Here is a 12,553-nt window from a genome sequence, read left to right as displayed (position 1 = left end):
GACACTTTGGAGGAACCTAAACATCTTCTTCCGCATATATAAGAGTCTGGATTCATCTCCATTGTGAGAGAAGGACACTGAGTGAGAAAATAACAGCAGGCGAGATTGACGGATATAAAGAGTGAGTGGAAGGTATGCGAAAACAACAGGCATCGCTGATGTTTCTTGGCATTGGCCCTGACTGAGGAACAGAAAGTGCTGATCTTCTGCTGACCTCGGTGGTGTTTTAATGAACTGGAGCGGTGGTGTGAAGTGAAGCGAGTTTCATAGGTGCCCGCCGCCTCTGCCATATCATCATCATTCATATTCCAGAAACTTCATTACGTCCCCTTCATCTGTGTGACGCGGCGAAGTGGAACGGAGATGAGAAATGTCTAGCTATTAGAAGCATTCAGAGTTGAACTCTCTCTTTGTCTCTCTCACCCTGTCATTCCTTATACACACACATTATTCACAGACTCACACTGTTCTACAGAAGTAACTACAGGACAAGTTAACAAGGTTTCTTTCTACCTTTTTAAAAGCAGTAATATTTCTCAGTGATGCACTGACCATAGATTCTTACTGTATTACCGCTTCTCTTTCTCTGTGTCCTCTGCTCTCTTTTTTTAGCCTACCATTACATTTTATGCCATCTATGGGGTTGTATCCAGTGGGAGTGGGTATCAGGATTAGGGGGGTTATGGAGATACAAATCCCTCCCAGATCTCCTTGTGTGTGTGAATCACCCCAATTAAACACTCTGGAAATGCCACTGTCCTTAATGTAGGCTACATTACTGCCCTGTGATCTACCCCCCTACCACTCTCTGATGTACACTTTTCTCACTCGCTGACTTTGAAGGCTGCGTCCTCACTTTGCTGCAGGCCCATTAATAATTGAGTTTATTTCCGCGGAGAAATGAGAGGCAGACAAGTGCTCTTCAGCTCCTACCAAGAAGCATTAGAGAAACATTAACTTTGCATTTCCTCCTCTCTCCTGCCCCATATGGCTCGCATCATGAGGACGCGTTTCTTCTGCGGAGAGGCAGAGGCGAACATACGGCATTCGTTACATAAAGAACATGTGTGGAATTCCGAAAGTACAATGCCCACTCAAGTGGAATTTGGCCTATCACGGCGCCCTTTTCCCATATAGGCACATAGGCAGATAGCGCAAGAGAGATAGGACGACAGAGTCGAGGCTAAAAAAAATCCCATCAGAATGCGCACGAGCGCGTACCTCGCGGCAGACGCACGGTCAGACATGTCAGCGAGGCAGTGTCGTTCTGTTTGTGTCTTTTTTCTCCCCTCCTCGCTCTAGAAGGTTCTATTTATAATATTAAGATTGAGGCAATAGCTTGACTGTAATTCAGTCACTCACGGGCGGCGTTTGGGAATCATATGACTCCTCTCTCCTCTCTCTCTCTCTCTCTCTCTCTCCCCTCCTCTCATTCCTGTGATATCGCAGTGACAGAGAGCGCGTCTGTTGCTTCTTTCTCACACACCGTCACCTCAACGTCTCTCACACACGCGCACACAGATACCGAAGCGACAGCTCACTGGAGTATGTTCAACAACGGGCGTTGGATATTACAGCCCTGAACTCTTACTTATTTTTGCATTATCGGACATAAACATTTGACAGGAACTTGACGCTAATAGAAGAGAGATGCCGGAGGAAAAAGGTAAAGTGTTTTAAGTATGGTTCTGTTTTTACGCAGTGAGATGGTTTGCCATTGCTGTGGGTTGCAGGAATATGTGCTTTACCTCAAAGTGGAATTGAAACGTTTATACACCTGTATTTGCGACTAGGTAATCATTAAGTAAACATCAAATGCTCTCTTCCTTTGTAGGTTGTAATGTAGCTACATTGATGAAATCTTTTTTGATATTTTCTGAACATGCATGTAAATAATTGAGTATGCAGCATTGAGAATGAAGAATTCAGGCTGTAGATTGGCTATGGCAAAAATGAAATGCCTTAAAATGCCTTTAAATGAAGGCGTTATATTTTATTTTTCACTGGAAAATAATTGAACACTGCCTATATTAGAACAATAACAAACACGCCCCACCCAGAACTATAATAATGTAATAACACACAGGGACAGTGTGACATGCCGCAGCACGCCATGAGGTCTATGCAATATGGACACTTTGGACACTAGCCTATCATCTCTCTCTCTCTCTCTCTCTGTGTGTGTGTGTGTGTGTGTGTGTGTGTGTGTGTGTGTGTGTGTGTGTGTGTGTGTGCTGCCTGTGAAGCCAGGGACTCTGCTGGGTGTATGATTTTGTCAGCGATAATTAGTGTTTTGAGTGTGTCGAATGTTAAAAGCCTTACATAGAATATTTAGCCTGTTCCTCTCTGGATGGTTGAACGTACAAAGCCTTTATCCTCGCTGGGTCTCGTGTTGTGGTGAGACCACAAGGTGGCTTGCCAAAGGGTGCACTTGTGCACTAAAGTAACATTAGGACGTTAGGAATAGCATGTGAGACGGATGTGTGGTTATGTGCACTTCTATGTGCAAGCTATGTGCACCTATGGATAAGGTGTATACGTTGAGGGACACGACTCATTTACCTTCAGCATGGTTTCTCTGCTGTTCCATGACTTGGGCAGTGATTGTACTGTTCCATGCTTGGAGAAATGATTGAGTGGGTACACCTCATACCCCGCACCACACCCACACACACCCCCCCCACCCCACCCCACCCCCGCATACCCCCTAATCTTCCGGCTCCCTGCCTACCCCAAGGGCAGTGCATCCTGGGTATGATGTAATATTTGGACAGATCCCAGCGGGCACTGAGAGAGACACCCCCCACACTGGCAGGCGAAGGAATAAACAAACTCCGCCGTTAGTTGGTCTTATGGGAGAGGTGGACCACACACCTGCGTAGCAATGCATTCGGTACAAGTACACTTACCAATGCAGTGCACTTGAAGTAATGCAACACAGGATATTTTTCGCACTCAGTGTGCTATATCCATCACAATGCACCCAGCATCTACATTTCCATCTCCAAAGTTGCGTAAATACGCTAAAAACAGAACATAGGACACAGAACAAGACTGGCAAAGTTCATAAATGTAATTAACAGTACTTTGCAAGTCATTTAACAGTCACTTAATGATATGTCATATTGTTCAGATGATCAATTGACATTAGTCACTCCTCCCTCGCTTGCAGACACACACACACCCACAAGCAAAGTACACACCCAGACATGTAACACTTCAGTTCTGATGCTTGGCCTCCTTGGCTGTGTTTTTATTTATTCATTCCCATGGTTACGTGCTTATTCGTATGTTTGATTTGATTTATTATTTATGTGCTGCTGCGTCATCGACTCCCAGTCTGCAAGTTTCCCCTCTCTCTGCCCCTCTACTGCTCCCCCTCCACCTCTCTCTGTGTGCGTTAGCTCCAGTCACTGGACGTCTGAGTGAATGCACCAGACCTCACCTTCGTCTCAAGCCCATTCCACACCTGGGTCTCTCCATGCTCCGCCGGGATGCCTTCGCTTTTTTTGTGTGTGTGTGTGTGTGGGGGGGGTGGGGTGCGGGTGGGGGGGGGGGGGGGCAGGACCTTGTTTGAATGGACAAGTCGTGCTGCTTTCCTGTTTTCATGCAGAGTCATTTTGTTTGCCTTTAAGTCCTGCCCGTTTCTCTGTGTGGATGGAGAGGATTGTCTTGGTGTGATGAGCTCTTGAACTCTCTGTAACCCTCTCTTCTCTACCCTCATCATCCTCTTTTGGTTACTGTAGGGTGGTGGTGAGGCATCTGTTTGGATCTTTGATCTATCAGTAAATGCGTAAGCTTTTTCCCCTCCATTCTCCCTTGCATGAAATCCCGTCCCTGCCCCTGCTCTCTGCCTTGCGTGTTTTCGGACACTTGTCCGGTTGGGCTAATAAACCCCATTACGTTTTTTTTTTTTGTGGCATGTTTACTTGTGCTTGACGCCGACGGCAAACCGTCATTAGCCACTTAGGAGACCACCAAACACGTTCGGAGTGTGGGGAATCTGCTCCGTGACAACAAATCCCCTATTTTTTACCCCGCCCGTGAGGAATATCACGGAAAAAAAGAGTCAACAGTGTTCCCTTAAACGGCAGCTGGATTTGGGCACGCAGAACCTTTAGAACACACAGTCCTGACATTCCCCTCATGACAAGGTGGCCCTGTGCGATCTCCATGGTGACGACGAGTGAAGTTATGAATTTCATCTTTTTTTTTTTCCTCTGGCAGATGCTAGTGTCTGATGGATTGAAACAGGCCAGCGATTAGACAAGCCAGGCTTTTGATACTGGTGCATGTAAGAGGCTTTGAGACAGCATGTCTCCCTTCATTTCCCTTGATGAAACCCGCTCACTCCGTCCCTGGGGTGCTGCGTACTGTATCTCTATAAGGCCCCCCGATCTGTCAGTGGGGTCGGAGTTACGTCGTCTTTCTTCTGCAAGGTCAAGTCCTCTCTCCTCACGTGACCTCGGCGGGGTCATAAAGGTCTACGGCAGGCCAGAAGTCAGGCTTAAGACTCGGGCTGAAAATGGATCCGCCCGTGAAACTAGAGAAGTAGAGTTAGTGGGAGAATCTTTACGTGGGGAGAAAAAACTTTCACTCGTCTGTGAAACAAGATGTGCCCGTAAACAGTTCACTGCCTTTAAACATCTCGGATATACCTTATCCACTGATAGGTCAAGGCATTTAAAATCATCAACATCTTTTTGGTCAAGCACATTTTTTTTTTTATACAAAAAGCCCTAAGGCCAACTCCCACTGGCAATGACATTTGTGTCTATGGATTTGACACTTGAGAGATAGAACAATTTTCTAAAGTTCTAGAAAAAGCTCTGTTGAAAGTTCTATTGAAAGTTCTAAACTTTGGCATCACTTGACGCACCTCAGACGTCACCAGTGGGCATTGGCCTTTACTGATAATCACTGTTATCTTAAAGATACCGATGGCTCCAATATCCAATCCAATACGTGTTTCACTTCTCTGTGCCAAAGCAGTATCCATATCAACATCTACTTGTACTTTTGAAGCTATTTTTACATCTGTGGGTAGCAGTCTAGAAAGACACAACCCTGTCTGGGCGACAATGAATTCAATTATGTCATTCAGAACTTCATATTCAGTATCTTTATTGCAGGTGGCAGGTCACATGAGTATGTAATGTTTTACCATTGAAGGGAAAGCCTACTTTATATGGGCCCTTTTAATTGCCCTCATGCTCTCTGCCATGTGGGCTGCCTGGTGTGTTACATAAGGTGGAGTCTACCGGGCCGAGGAGGAAGGCCCAGGCGAGGCGGCCCTGGTTTTTGCCCCCGCCACCATTCAGAAGCCACCGGGGGCGGTAACGCGGGTAACCCGAGTGCCTTTGGTCACGGAGAGAGGAGTGAGGCAGGTGGATGGCTGTGGCTGGAATGTTGCAGTGCATGATGGAATCCCCACAGACTCACAGAGGGAGCTATTTATAGATAGCAGTGCCACTCCAACATGGCCTCCTCCCTAACTACGCCGACTCATGCACACCTAACGCAAAAAGTGTGTGTGTGTGTGTGTGTGTGTGTGTGTGTGTGTGTGCGTGTGTGTGTGCGTGCATGTGCATTTGTGTATGCAAATATATTATGTATCCGAGTTCCATGCAGTTCTTTGAGCTATGCATGATCACGCAGTGCCACTGGCTTACGTTGTATTAGGCAGACAGAGCCATTGGAACCTTTGGTATCTTTTTTTTCTGGAGGAGCATTTTCTCTCCCCTGATTTTTTGCACATTTACATGTGTGTGTGTGTGTGTGTGTGTGTGTGTGTGTGTGTTCATGTCCATGTGTGTACTGTAACTGTGCCCAAGTGTGCAGAATGTGCTCCTGCTTTGCGGCGACATTTCAGATATCTCTCATTGCTCCCGTGGGCTGCATACGTCAGATGGTTCCTTTATGGCGACCTTTCATGGACGTGCTCGTGAGGGTTTACTCCAGGTATCAGAGGAATGGAGGCGGCCAGGGCAGGGCAGGGGGGGGGTGGAGGGGGGGGGGGGGGGGGCTGATTGATAGTGGGGACATCTGTGCCAGACAAGGCACCAGGGCTGAGGCCCATGGCAGTCACTAGGCAGGCTGGGAGATATGAGCCTGCGGAGCCACTCTCAGGCGTCTGTCCCAATCCTGGATATCAGGGCTGGCTGGGTATCAGCTTCACTGACTGAGATAGAAAGAGAGAGAGATGGAGAGAGAGAGAGAGAGAGAGAGAGAGAGAGAGATAGAGATGTTTTTGTGTCTATTGAGTTATGTATAGATTCGGATAGCAAATAGGCTTTGGCACTCAGACCCTGATGCACTGAGACATTTTGTGTTGTCGAATTGCACATCAGATGTTCTTGTGTGCGTGTGTGTGTGTGTGTGTGTGTGTTAGTGTGTGTGTGAGTGTGTGTGTGTGTGAGTGTAAATGAATTGCACCTGCCTCAAGATATACGCCGAGTGTAGTGAGTCTACAGTAGGTGTGAGTTGGAGAGATAGAGCAAGAGAACGCCGCGGAGCCATAAATTACTAAATGGAGGCACTGACATGACATTCCACATCCTTGCTTGGGGGCAAGTCAGCGAGTGCATCCTCCTTGCTACTGTTGTTGCCCCGTGTGGTGAGTTAGCGCTCTGTGCCTCTGCAAGAGAGAGCCTCGCTGGAAAACTTCACTCGGTGGGCCTAATGACTTTGGAGAATGTCAGGAGCACATGGAGCCATTAAAAACGTGTGCTTTCAGCCCTCTGCGTGCAGCAGCACTTTGAGGGTCCCCCCAGTGGAGCGCCTCTTTAGGGTGTGCTGGGGGGCGCTGGCAAACTCAAAGTGTCAGCTCAGGTTTTCAGTAGTCGCCGTCAAGCTTTCTGTTAAGCAGTGAGTCCATGCCATGAGTCGAGGTAGTTGGAAGAGAATAGAGTCGTTGTCGTGTGTGTAAAGGGTAGATCTTGTCTCTATTGTCTCAATTTGATTTCCCCTCTACTATACAGTATGTCCACCGTAAATGTTATCAACCCATGGAAAATACAATAGAGAGAGAGCCCTGAGGCGTAAATGAATGAATGCAGTTAGATTTGTGAGAAAGGCAGTCAAGCTGCGTTTTTGCTACCTTTCCCTTCTCCCCTCCACTGTTTCACTCAACAGTAATTCATTCATGCTTGCGCGGGTGACACAGGATCCTGGACAGGTGCGCGGCGGCAGCAGCAGCAGCACGGCATGCTGGGTTTGGCCAGAGGGACGACCTCCTCACATGCCGCCTGCCTTCCTCAGATGCACCTCCTTCAGGAAGCCTTGTGTCGTGCGTGATAGTTTAAATAAAGCCAAGAGGTCCCCCATCCTACGCGCGCACACACACACACACACACACACACACCCCACACACACCCTACACACACACACACACACACACACACACACCCCACACACACCCTACACACACACACACCCACCTGCTGTTTTACGAGCTCTCCACAATTTCCTCCTCGCTGAATTCCTGTCTTTACTGTTGCCAGCCAGTTTGTGGCTAGAACAAGATAGGCGAAGGAGCACAATAACAAACAAACATCCGTCCTGCACCTTTTCACAGCAAGTATTTTTGATTGAAGTTTTGCATGGAGGTTGAAACGCTCCCAGATCACCAACTCATTGATAGTCATCTAAATAAATGTGGTCCGGTCAGTAGGAATGTTGACAAAGGAGAAGCACATTTTTGACCGAGGGTTTGTTTGAACAACACTTGTTGGGTCCAGAGAAAACAAACAAAGAGGAGAAGAAAGGGACAGAAAGAACAGGGGGGAGGTGGAAGTGGTCTGAGATGAAGAGTATCAAGTTATCGGAGGCCTTCAGGAAGCTGGAAGTTCAGAGCGCGGTTGTTTTTGCCCTCTTAACTGGTGTCAGAGGTGTGTGTGTTTTGGTTGGAACTCGCGGAACACGGCTCCCGGCGTGAACCGAGAGCGGCCCATCTGTGGAAGCGGCGGCTGCCCGGAAAGAGCTCAAACGTCTATAAACATTCCAGCACTCCCCGGCCCTCCGTGGCGACCGTCCTCACCGGTTTACAGCTCCGCTCCGCGAGGGGTGTCGTCTCCCTGGGTCCTGCACTCCATCTGATATCGTGCACATGATGTCATGGCAGGCCAGTACATACTGGAGATAGGAGGCTGCTGCTGTTGCTCTTGCTGCTGCTGGTGGTGTTTGGATTTGCTTTTTATCTTAATCCTCAATTACTTTCATTCTTAAATCCTCATCTTAAAGAATGCTGTCAAGGGAAGAATGATGAATGGAGCGTGCCTTAAGAAAACACAAGCGCTTTAGTCCAGGTTGACTGTGTGTTCTCAGTGAACCGACTAGACGGCAATGTGTTTAGACATAGTGGTTGACATTAGTCATCATTGAAGGCAATTAAGAGCTTTTGAAGGGTGTGTTAGGGATGCTGGGTGGAGTCGGACATGCATCTGGTCCACCATTGTGTGTTTTTGACTATACATGCTGTAAATGCATGCTGTTTGGAAAAGGAAAACCGTGCCTGAATGTCACCCTTTGTGTGAGGATTTAATCTGCGGTTTGGGCCAAAAAAACCTGTGCTCTGTCCTAGTCCGGAGTGCGGCGGTGTCCCCTCGTGACTTTGATCTGATGCCGACGCCGCTCACCCGCACAGGAAACCCCTTGATCTAATTTCCTGTCCAATAAAGACCCGAAAAACCGCTCACCGGAGCTCCTCTTTTTTTTCTTCTCACGTCTGAAAAGAGTCTGTGGAGCTGGCTGGCACCGACACAATGGAAAGCCCACACAGCCATGAATGAGAGCGCAGGAGATGGTCCTTAACCGCCCCAAGACCTTCGAGAGGTCCCTGCCGGCCCTAACAGGCCCCTCTCGTCTCTGACCAAAAAAGAAAAGCGTTTCGGCTTGAACGGGCCCGTGGTCTACTAGTGCCACTGTATTGACTCTGAGCCTATTGTCAGTGAGTGAAGTCCCTTTTGTGGTGAGCTCAATGCAGCGGGACAAAACTCAGTCACGGCTGGCGTGTGTGTGTGTGTGTGTGTGTGTGTGTGTGTGTGCGACTGTCTGCCGTCACACCCCTTTTCAAAACAAGCGTTTCCCCCAGGACACACAAAGAGCTGCTCTATGGCGCTGTGACATTTGCTAATAAGAATGTGAGCTCATGATGTAACGAGGTGAAAAATGAAAAAGAGAGAGAGAGAGAGAGAGATGGAAAAAGAGGGGTGCTTCGAGAAGAGAAGTATCAGACAGACAGGGAGCTAGAGCGAGAGAGAGAGAGAGAGAGAGAGAGAGAGAGAGAGAGAGAGCTGGAGAAGGAAGATAAGAGATGAAGAATAAAAGGGAGAATGAGTTGTGTCAGTTGACAGTTCAGTTGAGTCGTTAAAGGCCCTGGGGTATTAGAATTGCCTCAGCAGCCTCAAGCCACAGGCATGTGCATCTCATGTGTGTGTGAGGAATGGATGCACTTGAAACAGCATCTGACTGAGAGAAATACCTGCTGGAATAGATGTCCTTCGCAATTAGTATACTCACAGGGGCCCCTCCAATCTGTGTGTGTGTACGTGGGTGCGTGTGTGCGTGTGTGTACTGTATGTGAGACTGTGTGTGGGATTAACTGTGTGTCTGGGAGGTTGATATGTGCTTCCCTTGTGTGTCTTTATACTCTGTGATATACAATATCTGTGTGCTTAGATGTCTGCTTGAGGTTCAGTGTGAATTCATCATGTTTATTAATTGGATCTATGACTCATCTCATAGCTGATTGGACCGCAGCGTCTCCTTCTCTCCCCTCGCTCTATCGCTCCTGCTTGCTTGGCCTGGGATTTTGAGACTAATATTTCTTTGTTTCTTTCTCCTCCTTTCTCTCTCTCTCTCTCTCTGTCTCTCTCTCTCTCTCTCTCTCTCTCTCTCTCTCTCCTCTCTCTCTCTCTCTCTCCATGTCCAGCGTTCCACCAGCAGGCCGTGCACAGTCCACTGGACCAGCAGAAGTCGGCGGGCGGCTCTGGTGGGGGCTCGCCCATCCCGTGCCAGACCTGCGGGAAGCCCTGCAAGGGGGAGGTGCTGCGCGTGCAGAACAGACACTTCCACATCAAATGCTTCATCTGCAAAGGTAAACAACAACAACAACAACAACAACAACAACAACAGCAACAACAACGAAATGAACAACCCCACGCAAAACACCAAGCCTCACAACTCCCAACATCAATGCCCAAGTTCATGTCCTAAGATTATGAACAGAGAACTTGTTGTGTGTGCACATGTACAGTATTTCTGCCAGTAGGACCAGTATGCCAGCCAGTGAATTTTATCGGGTTTTGGAGGTCTAAGGCTCGGGGGTTAGTTTCAGCTTTAAAAGCTTTCGTGGAAATGCGGCTACAAAACGAGTTCTAAATGCTCTTAAGCCAGAAAGCACCTTGATCCCAGTTCCAGTGCAGGCATGTGGAACCCCTTTGATAAAATACAAGTAGCTTTGGATATTCTGTAAAGACGCAGTCAAAGAGTCAAGAGTCAAACACAGAGGGGAGCAGAGCCGTCCTGGTCTCTATTGAGAGCCCTCATCATTCATACATCACTGTCTGACATCAGATAGATACATCTGAATGTACTGTATCTAGCTGACTGAAGTGAAACGTTAAAACTGAAGTTAAGATAGATTTTAAAAGTAAAAAAAGTGACAGATTGGTCACGGAAGCGGGACAGTTGAGGCCTGTGATATGTGTGATGACCCGGGCCTGTGGTACGACCTCTGCTCTCAGAAATGGACGTCCCCCTGCCTACAGTAGCTGGAGAGGTTACTGTCAGAGGTGTACAGGTAGATCAGATCACCTGTGTTAAGTGCACAGGTAGAAAGAATATACAGGCATACAGTATGAATGTATGCATGCATATGTATGGCAGGACGTTTACTCTCTGGAATGGGGATGTGTGCGCCTCTTCTGTACAGTAGGGGCCCCTTCAGCAGCGAGGTTGCTGCTCCTCTCTTCTCACACAGTGACCTGCTGAGTGCTCAGGTGCCCTCTAGACCCTGACGCCGTTGAGATGGTATCACTTGTGAACTCCCAACTCAAACAAACAGATTTGTTTCACGCAGATGTGTGAATCCAAAACAGTCGGCGGCTAGCAGGATTTCAGTGTCCTGTTTCTGCCCCCCCTTTCACTGTAGAGCGTTTTCATGTGTGAGCAAGTACTGAGTGTGGTGGTGGTGGTGGTGTGTGTGTATGTGTATTTGTGTGTGTGTGTTTGTGTGTTCTTAAATGCTTGTGCCTCCACATGATTTGATGTGGGTGTGTCTGTGTGTGTATGTGTGTATTTGTATGTTTGTATGTATGTATGTGTGTGGGTGAATGCATGTTTGTTGGAGCACTTTATGCATAAGAGTGTGTTTCTGTGTGTGTGTGTGTGTGTGTGTGTGAGAGAGAGAGAGAGAGAGAGAGAGAGAGAGATAAGGATATAGACTGTGTGTGTGTGTGTGTGTGTGCAAGTGTGCGAGTGCGAGTACATGCTCTCCTGCCGGGAACCCCCACCCCGCCAGTTGCTCTCACATGTGAGTGTCAGCCCCGTTGTTGTTGTGAACACAGCCCCGCGGTTGCCGGGCGATGGCGAGGTCGGAGCAAAGTCGGAGCGCTTCCTGGAGTGTTAGCGCGTTTATTCTTACATCAGTGAGCGAAAAACGCCCGCTCCATCAACCACCCCCACCCCAGCCACCCCACCCTCCCCACCCTCCGGGCTCCCTATACACCCTCTCTGGCCATTCCTGTCTTTCACTGCGGCAGGAGCAGACGACAGACGCTGCTCCGTCCACGGAGAGATTTAAAAAAAGCGGCATGACAGCATTCCCGCAGCGGACTAGCCTGTCCACGGGGCAAACACTTCGCTCCCTCTCTCCCTCTCTCTCTCTTTCTTTCTCTCTCTTTCTTTCTCTCTCTCTCCATCTCTCTCCCTCTGCCTCTCTCTCTCTCTCTCTTCTCTCTACGGCTGCGTGCCTGACTTACAGGGTGCCTTGTAAAAAAAAGAAATAGTTATAGCTCCAGGGATTGCGTTGTGAGAGTGAAGATTACTCACTTATGGGCAATTACAGCGAGCTTTTGATGAAGCGGCGGGCTCCACATCAGTCGGAGAGTATGTTTATGTTTGTCAGGGCAGCACTATAATGGTGAGAGAGTGAGTCATTATGCCGCTTCAAATGAATGCTTTCGCTGGGATTTTTAATATAGAAGGTAAATGGCTCTTAAGACACAGGGGAGAGGAAGGGAGGAGAGCCAGTTGAGTTCTGCGCCACAGAAATTAAAGTGGAGCATGTCGATATTAAAGGTGAAGTGTGTGATTATTAATCCGCACATTAGCTGAAGGATCTCAGTGTGTATGTGTCTGTCTGTGTGTGTGTACACGCTCGATGTCTCTGTCTCTACACAGTCCTGGCTTTGTGAATGGGAGACAAACATAGTGGCTCGGGCCAGGCCATAAACAATTCCAAGCGAATCAACATGTTGTTGTTTCAGGGGGCATGGAAGGAGCGGCCGGGTGTAATTCGATTGCCGCGGGCTCTACCTCTTAGGGACGTGTG

The 12,553-nt window shown here is 48.2% G+C and overlaps 1 protein-coding gene across 2 annotated transcripts in view; it reads left to right on the top strand.

Moving 5' to 3' along the window:
- Positions 1-1,497: 1,497 nt before the first annotated feature.
- Positions 1,498-12,553, top strand: part of ablim2 (actin binding LIM protein family, member 2) — a 66,914-nt gene continuing 55,858 nt past the window's right edge. For both annotated transcript variants that reach the window (XM_062517218.1, XM_062517217.1), the window contains exons 1-2: positions 1,498-1,666; positions 9,932-10,096. In XM_062517218.1, the coding sequence (XP_062373202.1) occupies positions 1,651-1,666; positions 9,932-10,096 (181 nt within the window). In that variant the 5' untranslated portion in view covers positions 1,498-1,650. The remainder of the gene's footprint in view (positions 1,667-9,931; positions 10,097-12,553) is intronic.

This window comes from Sardina pilchardus, chromosome 16 (genome assembly GCF_963854185.1).
Source record: "Sardina pilchardus chromosome 16, fSarPil1.1, whole genome shotgun sequence".
In the NCBI taxonomy this organism is placed as follows: domain Eukaryota; kingdom Metazoa; phylum Chordata; class Actinopteri; order Clupeiformes; family Clupeidae; genus Sardina; species Sardina pilchardus.
The sequence above is the reverse complement of the archived record's forward strand: the minus strand, read 5'-3'. Positions and strand labels throughout refer to the sequence as shown.